General features: G+C 34.4%; 1 protein-coding gene across 22 annotated transcripts in view; it reads left to right on the top strand.

Moving 5' to 3' along the window:
- LOC128220760 (dedicator of cytokinesis protein 9-like) overlaps positions 1 to 22,494 on the top strand; it is a 91,589-nt gene that overhangs the window by 38,912 nt on the left and 30,183 nt on the right. For 11 of the 22 annotated variants that reach the window (XM_052929280.1, XM_052929265.1, XM_052929276.1 and 8 more), the window contains 14 exons: positions 1,128 to 1,142; positions 5,618 to 5,796; positions 6,223 to 6,550; positions 8,022 to 8,051; positions 9,969 to 10,089; positions 11,119 to 11,258; positions 13,363 to 13,429; positions 13,898 to 14,103; positions 14,430 to 14,447; positions 15,840 to 15,955; positions 17,329 to 17,466; positions 17,636 to 17,692; positions 18,612 to 18,737; positions 19,297 to 19,410. In XM_052929280.1, the coding sequence (XP_052785240.1) occupies positions 1,128 to 1,142; positions 5,618 to 5,796; positions 6,223 to 6,550; positions 8,022 to 8,051; positions 9,969 to 10,089; positions 11,119 to 11,258; positions 13,363 to 13,429; positions 13,898 to 14,103; positions 14,430 to 14,447; positions 15,840 to 15,955; positions 17,329 to 17,466; positions 17,636 to 17,692; positions 18,612 to 18,737; positions 19,297 to 19,410 (1,655 nt within the window). Of the gene's footprint in view, positions 1 to 1,127; positions 1,143 to 5,617; positions 5,797 to 6,222; positions 6,551 to 8,021; positions 8,052 to 9,968; positions 10,090 to 11,118; positions 11,259 to 13,362; positions 13,430 to 13,897; positions 14,104 to 14,429; positions 14,448 to 15,839; positions 15,956 to 17,328; positions 17,467 to 17,635; positions 17,693 to 18,611; positions 18,738 to 19,296; positions 19,411 to 20,043; positions 20,062 to 22,494 lie in introns of all 22 variants that reach the window. The other 11 variants (XM_052929269.1, XM_052929278.1, XM_052929286.1 and 8 more) reach the window with 6 other exon arrangements.

Genomic DNA, 22,494 nt, shown 5'->3' with positions numbered 1-22,494 from the left:
ATGTTCTTATTAAGTTGTTGTTAGAGGGGATTTCAAAGGTATTCTCTATAACTCAGGTCGATATCGTCCCTTCAAACACAAAGCTTTTGTACCACAATTGTTATCTTTTGAAAATCTCATACTGCTTTGACTAGAGTGAATATGGCATATCTTTGACCTTACACCTCATTTGCGCTATTTTGCAATTATATAAATGATTTTTCAACGATAAGCTGTGCATGTCTGCGAAATATATCATTTTAACACGCATTTTATGTTTTTCTTATTCTTGTATTTCGTTTAAATGTTTCAAGACCACCATTATAGTCTCTTTTCAAATACACATGTAGCTTAAAAAAAAGTATTGAGTTTACAATTGCTTTGGCGTGTAGAGAATTGTGTTTTTAATTTCTTAAACATTACTATTTAAAAAATAAAATTTATTTCATTATTTCTGGTAGTGAGTGAAATCATTATTAACTTATTAAACAAGAAAAAAAGAAGTAAAGGATATTGCCATAGCCTTGGTTTTGTTTTTGTTGCCGGTAATTTAAACAAGTTAGATATTCATGTAGTACAGATATTACTACTGGCAATAAGCTGATGTGAAGCAAGCCCATAGATTGGGCTTCAATAATTGAAATGTTGATTATGCCCGTTGAGTGACTTTAAATAACAGATGAGCTGAAGCATCTTGTCAATATTGTTAGTCTACTTTAGCATTAAACCTTGCAAAATATTGTTAGTCTACTTTACCAATAAACCTTACAATGAATTCTAAGCCTACTTTACCATTAAACCTGACAAATTTTTGTTAGCCTACTTTACCAAAAAACCTTACAACGGACTGTTGGTCTACTTAACAATTAAACCTTGCAAGGTATTGTTAGCCTACTTTACCATTAAACCTTACAGAGTAATGTTAGCCTACTTTACCATTAGACCTTACAACATATCGTTAGCCTAATTTACCATTAAACCTTACAACATATTGTTAGCCTACTTTCCCATTAAACTTTACAATGTATTGTTAGCCTATTTTACAAATGATCCTTACAACGTTTTGTTAGCCTACTTTACCATTAGACCTTTACAATATGATAAAAGAAGCATGATGTACTAATGTTTACCTGCCCCTGAATTCACAGACATCAAACTGGAAGGTAACACTACTTCAATTTCTGCATTTAGTGCCGTTCTCTTTCAGTTCCCATGGAAATGCTTTGTTAGTTCAATTCCAACAAGGTTTACTCATTTAAATAGTTTTCTTTTCATTCACATATTTTGCGTAAACTTTCATGTTGTGTATTTAAAAAATAAATTGCCATCATATTTAATAGTCAATTTGAACTTGATGTTTTACTACAGTTTGTGAATAAATATAGAAAAACATATTCTTCAATCACCTAAAAAAGGCAGGATCATAATGTCTTTTTGCAACAGAGACACAGTTAATTTGAACAACCCGAAAGAGATTTTGAATACCGTAACAAGTTTTCTGCAATTCAACAAGTGTAATTTAAGTCTTTGATTTAATTGATTGTTAAATGTGAAACCAATGCAAATTGTACATGTTTGGGTTCTTTGCGGGTGTATGAGCCCCAAAAAGAAAAATATTTGATTAAGCCTTGTTGGACTTTTCATTTCAAACAGAATGTAGCCACACTTTTTTTCTGTTCCCACTTTATATTGTGAACAAAGGCTTGTGGTCATTGGTGGCACACATCAAGTAAATCAGTGTAATGTAGGGAAATAACCAGTTCATTGTTGTTAAAGAGGACCTGACCATTTGATTAAGCAAAAAAAATAAATAATTATCTTAGTGTTTGGCACAAATGTCCCCAAATTAGCCAGCAAGCTAATGCTAGCATTTTAAAGGGATTAGACCAGAGATGATGCCAATACAAGAAAGAAAAAAGTGAATTAAAAAACATACATAAAATTGTAATCATTGTGTACAACACATGGAATCTAACCTACTGATGTCTCATTACATCGCCTACGACACATGTATCTTTTGCTGTTTTTGCGTCTGGTGTCTAGTCCCCTTAATAACCCACTTAATAAAACCAATTGATGATTTAATGTTAATTTGATGGTTATTCTTGTGAAGGTGTTTCTAAATGATGTAATCAGGTGATCCCATTAGTGGGGACACAAGCACAAACACTCATGTTAATTGCAAGTTGGAGTAATCTTATTTCATCGTTGAAATCTTTATTTAACAAAAACTAGTACTAAAAAATGGTCAAGTCCTCTCTCTATCACATTAATATTTTGTTGTTTATTTGTTGTACATTTTCTTATGTTGTTAGCTATAAGGTTGCTGTTTACTTTTCAATGTTTAACATTGGAATTATTTTGTAGTTGTATTTTCAAGTTTGGTACTGCAACCCTGATTTTCTGTTATCAAATATGTTCAACTTTGTCACCTTTTAAGCATTTTTCAATGGTTACTTACACGATGATGTACTAACTATTATATTTATTTTCAACAAAGTATAATGCCTGTTATATTCATAAGGCCAAAAAGAAATATGTTTGTTTCCAATTTCACTGCCCCAAATTGATTTGGTTGGTAGTCTGGATTTAAAAATAAAATTTAAGTGAAGATAAGTCTGATTAATTTGTCACACTTGAAAACAATTGAGTGCCGTCTGGTCAAGATTAACATTAGAGCGCTTTATAAGAACAAAACATTTAGGCGCCTTACTGAATCAACATACTCCTGAAAAGATGTACCCAAAAGGAGAAAATAATAACGGTCAGAAACAATGGTCAGATGGCAATTATCTTTTTAACTGGAAGCAAACATATTTTTTTTCTGGTAAAGGCTTATCAGCATATGCATGATTAGAGCTTAATAAAGTAGTACCATTTTCAGGGGATACATGTGTATCCGAAGAATGCCTCCCTTACCCCACAGAGCATGATTTGGATGTATTGTACACTGATTATGGTGAAAGTTGCTACAATGATATATAGTTGGATATTAAACAGTTGCACCAGACTACCAGCTCTGACATACAGCTAAATCATCATGTTTGGATTTTATAGAAAAATGGAAGTTTCAGAAAAATTCTAGCTAAAAGTGAATTTTCATATTTCATGAATTTTCAGAAAATGTTTGGAGCAGAATTTTACTTTTAGGATGCAATCCAATTTATTAATGTGTTTATTGTTCTTTTTATGTTTTTAGATCCAATTCAAATTTGTTTGCACTGTTTAAACTATCAAATTTACAATAGATAATAAGCATTGATTAATGCTGAATCTTTTTTTAGTAAAATCATGTCAAGGATGAAAAAAATTATGAAATCAGTCTGAAATTGTCAAACACTTAATTACATGTATAGTACACAATCAATAATTTGTATCATATTCAGTTTACAATAACTGTTTACTAAAAACAGGAATATTCCAAACAAGAAGGCATATGTCAGAGCTGGTACTGTTTGCTTGTTATTATGCTCCCCTTCGAAGAAGAGGGAGTACATTGCTTTGCACATGTCAGTCAGTCAGTCGATCGGTTGGTAGCTGGTCTGTTGGTAGACCAAAGCTTGTCTGAGTGAATAATGCTTGGACCTACGGACCTCAATCTTGATTTGGAGGTGGGGCGTGACCAGTAAATGAACCGTATTGATTTTGGGATTATCATGTCCAAAGGTCACAATGACCTTTAATGTGAAAAACTTGTTCGAGTGAACTTACCAATGCCTGCACTGATGGTTCTCAAACTTGTCACAAAGGTTATGGGTGTTGGTGACCCCTTTTGATTTTGAGGTCATCAGTTCAAAGGTCACAGTGACATTGAATGCGAAGTTCTGTCTGGTTGATAAGTCAAGAATGTCTCTCACTCTACATTCTTACCACAATGGTATAGAAAGAAGAGACAGAGCCTCTATAATATATATATATTTAACCTAGTATCTGAACTATCCTCGACTTTTGAATGAAAATTGGTCATAATCTTAATACAGCCTCATAGGTATCCAATGTGAATTGACAAATCAGCTGGCATTTTGGTCCATGCATATTTTATTCAATTGTCCAAATATTTGTGACAACATGGCTTTCAGGGGGGCATTAACAAACATCTCTTTGCAATTTAAGTTTGCTGGATATTGGATATTGTTGCTTTTAGAGTTTCGACTCACCACCAGTAGAATTGCTACCCTGGGATGTGTTTTTGTCTAATTATTGATTGGTTAATATATTTGGATTCAAAGGGTATTCAGTCTTATTCATGAATCTTTATATGAACAATTTTTAATGAAAAAGCATAACCTTGAGGTTATATAATAATTTCATTTCAAATTACTATAAAGGTAATTCCCTTCTGTAAATTTGCCATCAACTAAAAAAGGAAAAAAGTGTGGTTCTGTAACAAAATGCTGGCACATGTGGCATTTAAAAGCTTGTTAGGTAATGCGGCAAAATTTGTGGCAACCCCTACCTGTGCATCCCCTGTTTATTGCCCTGGTTGCGCAGAAGGGCTCCAAGTTACCTATTCAGGCTAATTGCCATTTAGGGCTTTGTTCAAAGATAAAGGCTGCCACAATTATGCCTAAACTAGGCATTCAAGAATGGAACATGATGAAAAACAGATGAAAATGTTTTTTTATGTAAATTACATAATTCTTAGCCAAATGCCATGGCAGGTTAGCAGTAAGTGCAGTTTAAAAAAAGAAAACGGACAATCATCGCCATTTCTTGTGATGTTTATTCTTGAATATAGGTTAAAACGCTGTGATCATCATGCTTCATTATGGGTTTATGCTGTGATGCACATGGTAGGATGTTTGCTCACAAATGTTGCTGTTTTACTATAACATAAGCAGAAATGAGTTGCATTATAATTCGAATAATACCAGCCTTTTATATAGATTTATTGCCAATGTGAGAATATTAAACTCTTGTAGTAAAAATAGTCTCAAAATTTATTAATCTTGATCTTTAAAGGGACTCCACAGGTCTTTTTTTGGCCATTATTTTTTTTCCGAACTTTGTTCTCACTCATTTATTTTACTTTGACTTTCATAAAAAACCACAGAATACATGAGATACTGTAACACCAAGCCTGAACTCAGTCAACTTTTAATAGCGATACTAACGCTTTTTGGCAAAATAGTGCAATTTCCATCACATTTATAAATAATTGTTAACATGATATTATTAAAGAACACTTAATTTATTTTTTGTTTATATTTTATCATTGTTAGAAACATTTTGTTCACATTCAATTATTTTTGTTGTTGTTTGACCCTATTTCAAATTAACGAGTCCTTTTAAAATGCGTCAGTGTCATAGTGAAGAACAATTATTTATTTTAAATTTGTTTGGGATTATATTTTACAATCAATACTTAAAGATCTGTCACTTTAATATTGCAACTTTTCATATTTGAACTATTCTAAACTGACTATTAATTCAAATATATATGTATATGACTGTAACCTCTGTATAATGCATGCTTTATACATGCTATAACAAAAAACTGTTACAATTTATTTCTATTTTTGTACTGGTAATCTCCAGGTTGATGAAATAAATGCAGAATATAACAGACAAATTAATTACTGTACAACTCATCAACAAATGTTATGACACCCGCCATAATCTCTTCCTACACCCACAGACCTGAAGTGTGATTACACACTATCAGAAGAGTACCGGAAGACCCACTACCTTCCCGGCCTACTGCTGCAGGAACTGAAACTTGCGCTCAACGAGAGCAAGGAGACGAGGCGATGTGCCATCAACGTTCTCCGTGACCAGTTTGCCAAACATGCCTTCGATGACAGATATTCACAGAAGGTGATTTATGTTACACTTTGTATATGAAATGAAATCTTAAGTGCCAAAGATTTTTTTCAAGAGATCATAGTTGAGGAATTTTATATGTAGAATTAAATTTTGTTGTTTTTGTTGTTGTTAGTTTAGCAAAATCTTTAAAAATATCGATTGACATGAATTTGAAACTGCTTAAGATAGTGATATGAAACTCAGTAAGCAATTTAACAATGAGTATAGGACATCATGATGAGCCTGTCTCTTCGTAAGAATACATGAGATAACTTTGCATTTAGAATTATTTACATTTTAATGTTTTGACTGTGATGTTTGGCTTTATTGAATTACATAATAAAAAGAACAGATTATAGACAGTGAAAGATTAGGATGAGCATAGTTACGATAATATTATCTCTTTACCTCGATCCTTAAGCTTTTTTTTTGTTTCAGAGCCATCAGGGTCGCATAGCAGCCCTGTACTTGCCCCTGATCCAAGTGCTGCTAGACAACAAGCACAGACTGGTTAAATCAGACGATAAAAACCAACAGAAAAACCAGTCTCCCAATCACTCAGCCAGTCAGCCATCCATGAATGGCCTAGATAGCAGTTTGGTCGGGCAGAGCGGGCCGGGTAGTGTATCGGCAAAGAGCGAGGCCAAATCAACATCGTCTGGTCATACACCTCAGCAGAAACATCGCAGCATGATTTCTCTGTCACAGCCTGTTGACCCGTCGAAGAGAGACTCTTCGGTGTTTGATATGATTGCCGGAACAAAAAGTAAGTTATATTTCTTTTTGTTTGTTTAATGAATTTGAGTTTTCCTGATTAAAGCTGCACTCTCACAGATATACCATTTTAACAATTTTTTGTCTTGGAAAGAGCAATTTTTGGGTAAATATCTGCAAACCAATTATATAAGATTGATGACATGAAATCAGATCATAGATTTTCATATTTCCGTTGGAAAATGATATTTTATGGCTTAAACCATTACTAAAACGGTTTGAGAAAAATGCATAAAACATCAATTTTTAACTTATATATAAAAATCTGCGATCTGAATTTTGTCAGCACTCTTATATAACTGGTTTCCATGGATTTTTGCAAAAATTGGCTTGTTCCAAGACAAAAAATAAAAAAGTTTTCAAAACATTAAATCTGTGAGAGTGCAGCTTTAAGGCATGGTAATAGGACCAATACTAGGACAATATATTTTATTGTGTTTTGGTTTGAAGTAGAGTTATTTTGTATGAAAGTTTTATAATTATGTACTTTTTTCAGTGTCAATTATGAAATATATGGGTATGTTTTTCTGACGGAATTAGATGATTAGGGGTTGCTGGCTATAACTGGATAGATTGACAGAATATTGAAAATTATATATATATTCATCAAATCAAACACTCTTTCCAAACATTTAATTGTAGTTTAAAACAAATTCTATGATTTATTTACCAGTATTTCTTTCAAACAATACTTTTTGATTTGGCATGAGTCTTATATGGTAAAATTGCATGGATAGTGATTTTAAGTATCTTCCATGGCCGAGAGTGTAAGATAGGTTCATTCCGACCCGAGCGTAGGGTGTTTTGCGGAAACGAGGTTTACTGAGTTTCCGCAAAACACCCTGCGCGAGGGTCGGGATGAACCTATCTTACACAAGCGGCTATAGTAGATGCTTTTTCTCCCACCTCAGTTAAACAAAATTAAGTAAAAATTTATTTTTTTGCTGGAACTCTTTTGTGCTTAGTGAAAATAATTGCGTATGGATATGCGATAATTCGTGGTTGTCATGGATATTCGCGCAGTGATTCAGAGTATGTAAATTGTCTGATCGGTCTTTAAATAGTTCTAAGAAGAGTGAAGCCTTATTTCTTGAAAGGTGCGTGAAAACTGTTTTCTGGTGAGATTTGAAGCAAAAAATAATTAACTAGCATTCCAAATATTGCCACAAGACAAGGTTTCCATAATGCGCTTCAAACAGACGCTACAGACGACAGTCTTCAACAAGGGAGGTAATTACAATGTGGTGACCATTAAAAGAGGTTCCATACGGGCATTTTATCTTTGCCCGTGGGCAAGATAAGAACTTCTAGCATGGTTAAATTAATGGATCTATTTATCTGAGGTGGGAGAAAAACCAGTCTTTTGGAGTATTTTACGTACAAAAATGTTTCAACCTTTGTTTGTGTGTTTGTTTTAAAAGGGGCAATATGTTTTAAAGTAGCTTTAATTGTTGATTTTACAGTACCTTATGGAAAAGGTAGAGTGGCCGCCCGTCAGTATTTTCTTTACTTTCTACATGTTGTATGTTACTCTATAACCGGGATTCAACCTTATGCATTACCCCTATATTGGCAGATATGTATTGTAAATTCCCTTTGTTTTATTTTTTTCAATTTACAGTTTAGAATTTTTCATTTGGCCTTACCATTTGCACATTTTACAAAATGCTAAGCTTACTTTTTACCTTTACTTGTTCGTTTATTTGTCACACATATAAAGCTAGTTTAATATCATGATGGTAAAGAGGTACCAATATTTTCTAGTGAATAGCTTTATTGCTTTTAGATTCCATTTGAAGTGCAGATCATTTATGTATTAGGGCACATCTCAGTCTCTTACCATTTCAAATCAAAATAGTAGTGGGTGTTGTCTAGAAGTAAAGGTGTCCGCTTCTCCCGGAAGAAGTTGTGGGTTAATATCCCCCACCAGGGGTACTCATAGTCTCATAAAAAGGACACAGTACTGTTCTCTGCCTGTAAACTGACTCAAGACTGATTCATAACCAGCTTAAAGCTGTCTTAGCAATTGAGCTAATGTATAAACTAAACCAAAAGTCAAGGGTTACAAGGTTTAGGGTTACTGTGTTGAGGGTAACTGAGTTAAGGGTTACTGGGTTGAGAGTTACCATGTTAAGGGTTACCAGGTTGAGGGTTACTGGGTTAAGGGTTACCAGGTTAAGGGTTACCGGGTTAAGGGTTACCGGGTTACCAGGTTGAGAGTTACGAGGTTAAGGGTTCCCAGATTGAGGGTTACTGGGTTCAGGGTTCCCAGGTTAAGGGTTACCGGGTTGAGAGTTACCAGGTTAAGGATTACCAGATTGAGGGTTACTGGGTTGAGTGTTACTGAGTTAAGGGTTACCGGGTTGAGGGTTACCGGCCTGAGGGTTACCAGCTTGAGAGTAACCGGGTTGGGGGTTACCAGGTTGAGAGTTACCGGGTTAAGGGTTACCAGGTTGAGAGTTACTGGGTTGAGAGCTACTGGGTTGAGAATTTATGCTTGCCTGTTGCACAAAAAACAATATGAGGCATTATCATAGTGTTGGTGTTATCATTACTTAGGCATTGGTGTTGGGCATTAATTCAAAATCGCTAGCCTTTGGCCTTGACTAGAATACAGTTATAATATTAACATGAAACTTTAACAATTCACATTTTTATAATGAATTAAAATGGACATATGGCCATTAACTCTGGCTAAATTATACAAATTAAGTAAAGTGGATGAAAATGGTGTCCCGTTTGCGGCGCTTTTGTTCTGGTGTTGTGAAATATGATAAATAGCCTTCACTGATCTTAATATGTAATAAATATGTCATACAGATTAATAATGTAATACCTAACATGCACCCTAGTTTTAATACTCATCATGTAGCAGACATTTTTACTGGAAACAAAACTTTTCAAATCATTCTCAAATTTAACATCTCTTACTAGCATGCCCTGTTAGCTACATTATTCATGAATGTTTTGTATTGTTTCTGGAAAAAACACTGTTTTCTGAAAAGTATAAGTTCATAATTGGTGTAGGTGAATATCTAAAAATATTAACAAATATAATTAACAAAAGTAAACTATTTAAAGGCATAAATGGTTGCAGTGGAAGACTTTTTATACAGTTTTGTTTGCAGAAAGTTTAATAAAGTTAAAGTAGATAGGTAGCTTTGGGCTTAGTAAGGTACATTTTGGCTTACTATTAGAACATTTTGGTAAAGAGGACATAAATATAGAACGATGTAAGCATTATAAGTTATTACAATTACTGTATTTTAACTTTGTTGTATGAATTAAAGCCTTACCTTAACTGTAACATTTTAAAACAGTACTTGACAACATTGACTCAAATTTATTATTACATGTATTAATAAAAAAAAGTTTATAACTGCTTGACCTAGTGACCTTTGCCATTACAGGTCACCTGAACGTGGAAGATCTGAAATCACATATCAGTGGGTCCTCTAGTTCAATAGCTAGTTCAAACTCCTCAACAGACACCAAAACAGACAGTGGAAGCAGGGATAAAGGTCACTCAAGGTCAGTAGTCAGTACTCTATATGTATATGGGGGTAGTCAGTGTGGTCAAACATCTCTAGGTTCATCTGGTACCAACTCCTCAACAGACACCAAGACAGACAGTGGAAGCAGGGATAAAGGTCACTCAAGGTCAGTAGTCAGTACTCTATATGTATAGGGGGTAGTCATTGTGGTCAAACATCTCTAGGTCATCTGGTTCCATAGCAAGCTCTAATTCCTCAACAGACACCAAGTCAAAGTCAGACAGTGGAAGCAGGGACAAGGGTCATTCAAGGTCAGTAGTCAGTACTCTATATGTATAGGGGGTAGTCATTGTGGGTCAAACATCTCTAGGTTCATCTGGTACCAACTCCTCAACAGACACCAAGACAGACAGTGGAAGCAGGGATAAAGGTCATTCAGCATCAGTAGTCAGTACTCTATGTGTGTAGGGGGGTAGTCAGTGTGGTCAAACATCTCTAGGTCATCTGGTTCCATAGCAAGCTCTAATTCGTCAACAGACACCAAGTCAAAGTCAGACAGTGGAAGCAGGGACAAGGGTCATTCAAGGTCAGTAGTCAGTACTCTATATGTATAGGGGGTAGTCATTGTGGGTCAAACATCTCTAGGTTATCTGGTTCCAACTCCTCAACAAACACCAAGACAGACAGTGGAAGCAGGGACAAAGGTCATTCAAGGTCAGTTATGAGTACTCTATATGTATAGGTGGTAGTCAGTGGGGGTCGAAGCAGGGACAAAGGTCATTCAAGGTCAGTTGTCATTACTCTATATATATAGGTGGTATAGTCAGTGGGGGTTGAAGCAGGGACAAAGATCATTCAAGGTCAGTTGTCAGTACTCTATATGTATAGGTGGTAGTCAGTGGGGGTCGAAGCAGGGACAAAGGTCATTCAAGGTCAGTTTTATCTAGTTATATGGACTGTACTGTATATGACCCATAAACACAACGGGTCACAGATCATTGTCATTCATTGAACTAACATCAGAAAAATCAGCATAATTATGTTAGAGGATTGTCTTTCTTCACAGACAAGGGTCAGTGTCTACCGTGATACCTGGTGTGACATCATCAGCCACATCCAAAGTGTACCAATACCAGCGTCTAGACAACACGGAGATACGTGATCTTCTAGTCTGCTTGCTGCACATTCTCAAGTACCTGCCTGATGGTAATAGCTTGTTGAGATACTCACATCTTGTTTTAGCTCGCCTGTTCTTGAAGAAAAATGTCCGTTTATTGTTGCAGCCTTGTTTTCATTGTCGAAGATACTCAAAAGCTTTTATATAGGGTTTTCCCTTTGACACCATTGTGCATCATGTATTGGCTATAAATGTATTACTAAGTAAATAAAAAAATTCCAAGGGAGTTACAGCGACCTCAGGAAAAATAGTTTTATTTGTAAAACATGAACTATAAACTAACTTAGCGCTAAGTACAGACTCAGCTAAGTGGATTATTTAGTATGTCTTGGCTCAATAAATGAATCAACTAAGTCATATTAGCTTATAAACAAAATAGTGGACATGTTATTTTGGGTGCGTATTACAATAATAATAATAATAATAATAATAATAATAATAATAATAATAATAATAATAATATCTTTATTTAGAGAAGATTACACATTATGACATAATTACAGGTTCAACCATAACAGTATCATATTTACAATGTGGCCTTCTATGAAGAAACACAAACAAACAAAAACAAAATGCAATTGTTAAATCATAAAACATCTGCATCACACTTATACATTCATATACAAGAACTATTGATGTTTTGAATATCATTTTTCTATACAAATCATGTTTAATTAACATAATTTAAGTCATTTCAAAATACATCATGTACTCACCGACAAACACTCAATAAAACACAACAATTTATCAAACAACAGTTATTTCAATTTTTAACATAATGAAAAGATAATATACCTTTTTAGCTCGACTATTCGAAGAATAGGTGGGCTATACTACTCGGCCCGGCGTCGGCGTCCGGTTAAGGTTTTAGGGCAAGTTGGGATTTTCACTTATAAGTCCAATACCCTTCATTCAATTGACTTAATACTTCACACAGTTGTTCAGGGCCATCACATGATGAGGTTAGATGACTCCATATTATTCTTTACACAGATTATGCCCCTGATTGACTATGGAACTTAGGTTAAAGTTTTAGGGCAGGTTGGGATATTTATTAATAACTTCTATACCCTTTGTTCTATTGACTTAATACTTCATACAGTTGTTCAGGACCATCACACAATAAGGTTACATAACTCCATATTATTTTTAATACAAGTTATGGCCCCTGATTGACTTCGGTTAAAGTTTTAGGCAAGTAAAAGTTAAGGGCAAGTTGGGATTTTAATAAAAAAAACTTCTATACCTTTCATTCAATGCACTTAATAAAATTCAAAATTATTTACGACCATCTTACAACAAGAAACATAACTCCATTTTAACCCTAAATACAAATTATGTCCCTTGAATATATATATATTTTGTTTATTTAATTTCTTTTGACATTTTTACATTCTTAACTATATTTTTACCAAGGGAAAACTAGGAGGGCTATACTCTATGGCCCTTGATTTTTTTGATTTTTTTTTTTTTTTAATTTCTTTTGAAAGGCATATTTATATATTCTTTACCATATTTTGGGAAATCAAGTTATTTGAATGACTTGCGTCATTTTTCGGGTGGTGGTAGGGCAGCAACAAAGTCACCTTATGTATTGAATAATTTTAGTTAGGTTTGACATAAATAGACCAAAAGTGGTAATATTATATTGTTATTGTATTCAGTTCTAAGTCAAAGCGGCGAAGTCGAGCGCGCTGTCTTACGACAGCTCTTGTTGCAACTAATATTGGCTGGATAGCAAGTGAAGAACTATTAAGTGTAAATTTAGAGGCAAACAGTGATTTGAAACTGTATAGAGTGCAAAAGAACAGTTTATCAAGACTGAATTCAGTGACATTAAAGAGTATTATAAGTTAATTCAGTGACATTAAAGTGTATTATGAGTTAATTCAGTGACATTAAAGTGTATTATGAGTTAATTCGGTGACATTAAAATGTTCTGTGAGTGCTGACTATCGGTAAAACCATGCTTCAGTTTTGATTAAAATTACAATTGAGTACATTGGAAACCAGTTCACTTGAACTCTTCAGGACAGTTGATAAAATCTTCAAGCAACCGAAAATTTGAGTCTATGTTATCTTAGAATAACTAACTTCACATGGTCATTATTCTGTTGTTGCCTATCATTTCAGATATCCTACTGGGTTGGTTCAACAACTCATCCGAGTATGACATCGTGGACTTCTTTTCATTGCTTGAGTAAGCGCAAGGACATTATAATGGTAGAAGTATGGTTAGGTTGAGATAGTGTGAGTTCTAGCTGGCCGAGATTAGGATTTAGAGTTTCTCTGTAGCTAATCGTTTAAAACTGGTAAGTTCTTTGGTTTGGTCATTGTAAGTAGCCAAAATGTTAATAGATTGGTCAATTTTTATCCAATTATTAGTAAAGGCAATCAAATCTTTTAAATCTGGAACTAGCTAAAACACAACCTTTTAGTATCGTTATATTGACCTTGATGTCGTCTACATAATTGTCATTGTACAAACTTAGGATATATTATCAAGAGTTAAAGATATCATCATGCAAATTATTGCTCTAGTTCACATCTACAATACACCGCAAGTTCTGTAGCTCTGGCTAAAGTTTTATATCCCTCTGTCAATCGGGAAAAATATCATAAATCGTCTTTTTATTCCTATTAAATAAAATTCACTATCTAATTTCAGACTATGTCTAGAGCACTTTAAATATCAAGGGAAGAAAAAGATTGTCACCCTGGCCATTATTGGAGAGAGCAGCATGGGGCGTAAAACCAACACCATGCCCGTCAAACGGCAGTCAGCAATCCCAACGGCCAATGGGAGTCTTCCACCGACATTCCGTAGTGTTAGCCAGTATGGAGACTTTGTACCAGATGTTCCAAGCTACCATAGTTAGTGCTGGTTACAAATTTTAGAAAAGCTGAATCACCAATGCTTAATATTATATGAAATTTCCTCCCTTCCAATGTTTTCTCCAAATTTCAACTTAAAATTAAATCCAAGGTTATCTTTTAGATCCGACCGTGATCCTTAGGCTCAAATCTTCTTAGCATTTCACATATACCTTTCATAAGAACATCCCAACTATGAAGTTGATTGATCATTAAAAGATATTGACCAAGCTCCTTTATAAGAGTACTCATAACCCATGGTAACATTACATTTAAAAAGTCAATTTATATAACTATGTCACTGAAGTCTTCCTAATCTGTATTAGCCAATAGAGTGCCAGAGGGTAAGATGTTATATACATGTAGTGTTGTAGAGTTGACAGTTTGTGTTATGGGTTTCGGACATTTCGCTGTAGATTGTTCTTAAATTTTTGCGCGCTCCTTTTTTTATGTATTTTGGTTTTGGCCTATTTTGCGAGGTTTAAAACTGGCAAAAACATTATTTCAAACAGTAATAAACAGTCAAAAATTTATATTTTACTGGGTTGTAAATTTCTCTTCCTAATTGATTGGCAACAAATAAAATAAAAATGAACAATCTACAGTCATGCACTTTTAGTCAGTTGGATAATTTTTGCTGTTATCTAACAATTTTCACACAATTTGAAAGACAAACTTCAGTAGATTTTAATAGCAAGTGGTAAAAGTGGTATTCAACAATTTCTATTTATAACAAAACTCGGTTTATTAATCATAAGACATTCAATAGGTGTTTTTTATTTAATGCAGATGTTAAGTCTCTTCTATTTTCTATAGGCATGTTATGTTGTTGTGGAATATGTTTGTTTCATTTACTATTTCTTATGATTCAATGAAACAAAATGGTAGTACGATATTTACCTAGGGTTCCTGAAATCAGGATTGCGACCTTTTAACTTCAGACTATCATGTACAGTTGTAAAGTTGTTTTTTGCGTGGACATTTGCATAAAATGTTAATGGAAGTACCTTGCTATGAATATAAATTACTTTGGGAACAATTTTGAAAGTTGTCTTAGCCCCTTTACCCTGCCCTTATACGCAAACAAATCCATGCTATTTCTTAGAATTGACAACTATCGTCTTTTAGAACCCCTGATTTAAAGAGAAATGTTTTGTAAATGTAGCATTCACATTTGTATTGTGTGTTTAGCAAATTGATTTTACTAAATTTGTTTGTTTTCATAGTGTACCATACAAGAATTTAATGTTTTGAATTTTGTTCAAACTTGATTGTTTAGTGTAATGTCAAATGTTTGTTAAAACTGCAGCTCTGAAATGTTCCACTTCCATGTATTATTTTTCTCATGCAGTGTTTTCTGTAATGTAAAGGTTTTTCACATACTTTGAAAGCCCGTCTTTTTTTGGGGTTGTAGCATGTCAGATGTGGTGTGGTGATAATGGTGTCCACCCTTAAAGATGTGGGTAACAGTCCCAATAGGGTTCTTTCCCATTACATATCGAGAAAATATGAGTACTGGTTTAAGACTGTAAATGGACATGGGCATAAAACTTACATTAATATCAAACAAAAAGAAATACTATAATCTAAAAGATTGTTTGCTTAATTTTAAGGTTAGCTGGAAATCACCTCAGTTTGAAATTAAAAAAAAAAATAAAGAAAAGTATAAACCTCAAAATTCTGATAAATTTAATACAGATTCAATGTATCACCTTCCTGTTCATGATCTTTTCTAGTGACAACATCATCCGAGGCTGACGGTCTGAGTCGAGCGCGGTCAGAGGCGAACATGTCAACTGAGATGGGGCTTATTGTCCTTGATGTGCTCGGGGTTTACACGGACAAGTTCAAGGTACATTGCTTTGCTGATGAATTTGCTAGTAACCGAGAATTTAGTTTGTAATGCCTGTGGAAGTCACGTGACCTAAAATGCCTGCAGAAGTCACATTTCTGGTAATTCCTATGAAAGTCTATTGACTTGTTATGCCTTTGAAAGTCATATGACTTTTAATGCCGGTAGAAGTTACATGACTGGTTATGCCTTTGAAAATCATATGACTTTTAATGCCGGCAGAAGTCACATGACTGGTAATGACTGCAGAAGTCACATGACTTGTTATTCCTGCAGATGTCACATGACTTGTAATGCCTGCAGAAGTCACATGACTTGTAATGCCTGCAGAAATCACATGACTTGTAATGCCTGCAGAAGTCACATGACTTGTAATGCCTGCAGAAGTCACACGACTTGTAATGCCTGCAGAAGTCACACAACTTGTAATGCCTGCAGAAGTCACACGACTTGTAATGCCTGCAGAAGTCACATGACAAGTAATATCTTCCTTAAGTCACACGACTTGTAATGCCTGCAGAAGTCACATGACAAGTAATATCTTCCTTAAGTCACATGACTTGTAATGCCTGCAGAAGTCACATGACAAGTAATATCTTCTTTAAGTCACATGACTTGTAATGCCTGAAGAAGTCACATGACTTGTAATGCCTGCAGAAGTCACATGACTTGTAATGCCTGAAGAAGTCACACGACTTGTAATGCCTGAAGAAGTCGCACGACTTGTAATGCCTGAAGAAGTCACACGACTTGTAATGCCTGAAGAAGTCACATGACTTGTAATGCCTGAAGAAGTCACATGACTTGTAATGCCTGCAGAAGTCACATGACTTGTAATGCCTGAAGAAGTCACATGACTTGTAATGCCTGCAGAAGTCACACGACTTGTAATGCCTGCAGAAGTCACATGACTTGTAATGCCTGAAGAAGTCACATGACTTGTAATGCCTGAAGAAGTCACACGACTTGTAATGCCTGCAGAAGTCACATGACCTCTCATCAGTGGATGGGAATGAAAGATACTGGATGTTGACAGCTGACAACTTAATGGCTAATTAAAAGTGCAAACAAGATGTTGAAAATCTTACATTTAATTTTTAGTTTGATTCAGACAAGCAGTTTAATGGATTCTGATTTTTCAAAATGTTAAGACTAATCTGTCAATTCAAGATGGGGACATCAAAGTGAACAGATAGTGTTAAATTTACAATACTTCATAATGAAATTTCCACACATTCCCCTTCAGGTGCAAAGGTATCAATGAAATGTCCAAAGATGGGGATAACATATTGTTGAGACCGAGCTCATCTTGTAAGTCTTATACAAATTTCTGATGAGCTGTTTAGATAATTCTCTTTTCTTGGTTATTTAAGACGGACCTGTCATCCCGTGATGGTGACAACACATTGATGGAGACCGTGTTTGACCTCTACCTCTACTTCCTGCGTACCAGCCAGTCAGAAACACTGCAGACGCACGTGTTTGCTGTGTGGAGAAACTTTGTCAGAAAGGTAAGGGTTGAAATGGTCTTACTTACTCAAAATAACTGTTTTAGATCTATTATCGTCACATACTTATATGATACAATAAATGCAGTTAACACACAGCGATTTGTAATAAACTATTCATTATTACAGAGCAAAAAAATATGTAATATATTCTTTTTTTCATGCATTTCAGTTCTCCAATGTGCTATTTAAGGGAGATGCTACCTTGTGTTCAAAGTTATGTTATGAGGTAAATAGAGAATTTTCTCCCTGCTCAAGAAAAAGTTGGAAATGTTTTTATAGCCTTGGTGTCTTTTTCACTTCCATAATTTGGTATAAAACTTTCATAGTCCAAGGCTGTAATTTCAACATTTATTGGTAAAGTTATTCTGATGTGTGGGTGACATATTTGTGTGTGTTTTTTTTAAGTATTTGTGTATGTGGTGTATATATGTTTGTGTCTCTAGTTTGTTCTGTGGTTTGGACCCTTGCCTTGTGTCTTATAGCAGGGTTTATTTTTGAAAGTTCAACCACTGGGCTTGTCCCTCTAGTTTTCATTGTATTATTGGAAGTTCAACATATCAAAACCATATATCAATGTTACTGGTATGGCTATTTTTTATAATAAGTCTAGAATTAAAATAGCTACTCAATGATGGAAAAATTATATTGTTCATAAAATTTAAACACCTTAATTTCAGACAAAAACTTCAAAAATGGACAGTTAGGAGTTTATACCTCCAACTCAATCATTATGGTGTCATTGGGCTAGAAGTCTTTGATTACTCTTATTTAGTCCTCCCAATAACTTTTGCTATTCGATTTTTGTTGCAGACAAAAAAGTTGAGATATTTTCATAGCCTTTGTAAAACCAGTAACAAGGTTTTGTATTATTGTAAATGTTTTGTTTATAATTTAAGTGAAATGTTGATTTAGCCCTTAGGCTGCTGATGGCGATTTTAAAGGCTTTACAAACAACTTGGAACCAGACCAGACGCTGAGTAGCTCGGCGTCTGGTCAGGTTTCAAGCTGTTTGCCACTCAGTCAATATATCCCCAAAGTTTTAAGTAAATTGAAAAAAAATTAGAATAAACCAGACGACATTTTAGAGCAGACGACAATTTACCCAGCATGCAAAGGGTTAAGGAGTAAATGCATTTATGTTGCAGCTGTTGAGGTGTTGTAACTCGAGGTTAAAGTCCACTAGAAAGGAAGCCTGCATACTGATCTATAACCTGATGAAAGCAAACTTTGAGTTTACGAAGAAAAAGTCATTCACTCGTGTACATCTGCAGGTAATACTCTTTGATTATCCTTTTTTTAAAAAACAATATTATTTAAGAGGGAAGAAAAAAAGAAAACTCTGTAAAATTGGAGAAAAGAATAGTTGGGTCATAATTCCAAAACAGAGATTTTTTCAGTGGCAGTAAGTTAGCGTCTTAACAATCATAGTTAAACCATCTGGATAATATTCAATGATGATAGTATATTTTGTGAGTTGAAATAAAGTTTATATGGAAAATCAGTTAATTAATTGTTTTTCAAATTATAATGTGATGTGTTATTGTGTAAGAAAATATAACCCCTTAAAAAGCAACATCAAAGAAATAACATTGAACGCCTAAATTTGGGTAAATAAGATATGGTTAATTGTGATAACCATGAAAGTAATTCCTATTTAAAGCCTTATAACTCTAAATGAAGTTAATATTACGTGAATTAAAGACAAAGAAAAATATTGAGATTAGCTTAATCCCATTATTAGGGACTTTTTTTGAGAAACTGGGGCCAGAAGATTGTTGATAAAACATATCCTGTAAGTCGATGTATAATAATGTAAATTTTCCGTTGCAGGTTATAATTTCTGTGGCCCAGCTGATCGGGAATGTGGTCACATTGTCGAACAATCGATTTCAGGAATCTCTTGCCCTTATCAACAGCTACGCACACTCGGACAAGACCATGAACGTTAGTTTGCTTTTTATCGTGCTCAGATTTTTATTTGTACATGTACTTGAAACTATAAATACCGTGATCGCCAATTGAAAGTGCTCCCTAAAAAAGAACAAAGGGTCCATATTAGCAGGAGTGTACATTTACATATTGTAATAGCTCTGACTGAATAACACTTACAGCCTCAAGTCTGAGTTCGAGACTTAAGACTCAAAAATTGGAATTTGATTGTAAAATTGACTATTAGGAGAGCAGTAATGGTAATTGTTTCAATTGTTTTACAATTATTTAAACATCTTTTGTTTAAAATATTTTAATTTCAATCTCAGACTCAAGATGTTAGTCACTAGGGGCCCAGAAAATTCAGTTGAATACTAAGTGAGTGTCTGAAATTGAATGAAAATTTAAATTATCAAGTAGGTAGTACGTTAAAAAGTACTTGTCTTAAGTTTCCAGTCTAAATACTCATTTCGACACATGGCATTACAACCAAAAACTTAGGATTGAAAGATCAATCTTACAATTGAATACATGCATTAATAAGCTGGCCCCAAAGTGCACAACCTGAATAAATGACCATTCAAAATGCTAACAATATCCATGTACAGTGTTTTAAAGGTCATGTTTTGAATATTTAATATATTTCAGTCTCGTAAAGAAAAAAAGGTAAAAAAAAGACATCCTTTCTGGGACATGTCCAACAGCACAAAAACGTTTGGAACAAATAAATATAGCTGCACAATATGTTTCATTCAGGTCTTGTCTATTCCGAGTTTTCTCCTAAATCTAACACACACAATATGGTACAAACATTTAAATTTCTAATGTTGGTTTGAAATGCAAGAAAACATTCATATAAGAAAAACTTGAACAAATTTAACCTTTTAGATTTCAATTGTTATTTCACTTATAAAAATTGAGTTCAAGGTTTAGATACAGCACTCATAAGATAACAAACTGCAATGGAATCTTCATAAAATTATTTTTTGTACCCGGCACTTATGCTTACACGGCTTTTGGCTGTCAGCTTTGGACTTGTATCTGATTAGAAACAGTTAATCGATTCTCATTCATACCAAATTAATGACATTATAACAGTAGCCATTTGATGCTGTATTTTAGTTAAACTAACAATAGGCAGATGCATTTGACATTCGTGAGAATAGGTTGTAGGTGTAGTTGTATAAGCATTTTTTTAGTTGTAAAATGATTAAGCAGAGAATCAGACTGTAAATCACTGTGTATAGGATGCACTTTTCCCCTTAGAATTCCCATAAAAAGACTGCGTCTTTCCTAAAGTATTAGGATTCTAACAAAAAAAAATTCAACTAACTTCAGGCAGAATTTGCCTCTTCAGAGAAATAATTGGAAAAAAGAGATTGTTTCTTCTTATGTGTAATATTATCTGAAGGTGTTGACATGTTAAGAATAATTTTTGTTGGATATCATGTGAGGATTGTGGGATACAAGTGGACAGCCATGGGATATCATGTGAGGATTGTGGGCTATAAAGGGTGGACTGTGGGATATCATGTGAATATTGTGGGCTATAAAGTGTGGACTGTGGGGTATCATGTGAAGATTGTGGGCTATAAAGTGTGGACTGTGGGATATCATGTGAATATTGTGGGCTATAAAGTGTGGACTGTGGGATATCATGTGAATATTGTGGGCTATAAAGTGTGGACTGTGGGATATCATGTGAATATTGTGGGCTATAAAGGGTGGACTGTGGGATATCATGTGAAGATTGTGGGCTATAAAGGGTGGACTGTGGGATATCATGTGAAGATTGTGGGCTATAAATGGAAAACTTTGGGATTTCATGTAGTGTTGTGCCGATGATCGATTATAATCGACAATTGATCGGAAAGGCCTCCGTCGGCGACAATCGATAGTGAAATTTGAACAATCGATTATAGAAACAAGGGACATAACCGCTTTCGACTAATTTTCATTTTCAGGTTAATGCTAGTTAATGTTAAGGTGTTACTATGTTAAGTTATTTAGTCAAATTCTTATCAAGTCAGTGAGTTGTTACAGTACCTTATTACATTTTTTTGTAATTTAACTGCTAAAGGATTGGTTCTCAACTTCTCATGATTGCGGTTTAAAAGTGATTTTTAAAACATGTTTCTTCTTACCATTTAAGAATTTAGTTTTCTCAGTTTTCTAAGAGAAAATATTCTTGTAAAACTTGTATTCAACTGCTTGTTGTACTTGTAACTGACTGATTATTAAAAAGAAATTGATATCTTTCTTTGTGTGTATTTTACACATGTATACAATACTAAACGTAAGACAAAAAATAGAGCCTGTGGTCACATTTTCTGTAATAGTATCTTGTAAAAACTAAAAGATAGTCATGTTCTGAATAAATTATGTAATTTATACAAAGTCAGAAATGTACAAACAATATTGTAAGAGAACATTGATGCTTAAAACGTGTGCATGTATATATATGTACATGTATGCCTTAATATGAAGACTAAAGATAATTAAATGATGATTAAAGCGATTAATAATCGATCATTGATTGGTTTCATAAACCAATTATCAATAGTATTTTTTCGGTCTGATTCCCAACACTAATTTCATGCAAGATTGTGGGATTTAAAGGGAAGACTGTGGGATATCACGTGAAGATTGTGGGCTATAAACGGAAAACTGTGGGATATCATGTGAGGATTGTGGGATAAAAAAGGGAAGACTGGGATATCATGTGAAGATTGTGGGATATAAATGGAAAACTGTGGGATATCATGTGAGGATTGTGGGATATAAAGGGAAGACTGTGGGATATCATGTGAGGATTGTGGGATATAAAGGGAAGACTGGGATATCATGTGAGGATTGTGGGATATAAAGGGAAAACTGTGGGATATCATGTGAGGATTGTGGGATATAAAGGGAAGACTGTGTGATATCATGTGAGGATTGTATGATATAAAGAGAAAACTGTGGGATATCATGTGAGGATTGTGGGATATAAAGGGAAGACTGTGGGATATCATGTGAGGATTGTGGGCTATTTAGGGAAGACTGTGGGTTATCATGTGAGGATTGTGGGATATAAAGGGAAGACTGTGGGATATCATG

This window comes from Mya arenaria, chromosome 15, assembly GCF_026914265.1.
Source record: "Mya arenaria isolate MELC-2E11 chromosome 15, ASM2691426v1".
Lineage (NCBI taxonomy): Eukaryota > Metazoa > Mollusca > Bivalvia > Myida > Myidae > Mya > Mya arenaria.
This window is presented reverse-complemented; position numbering and strand designations above follow the sequence as displayed.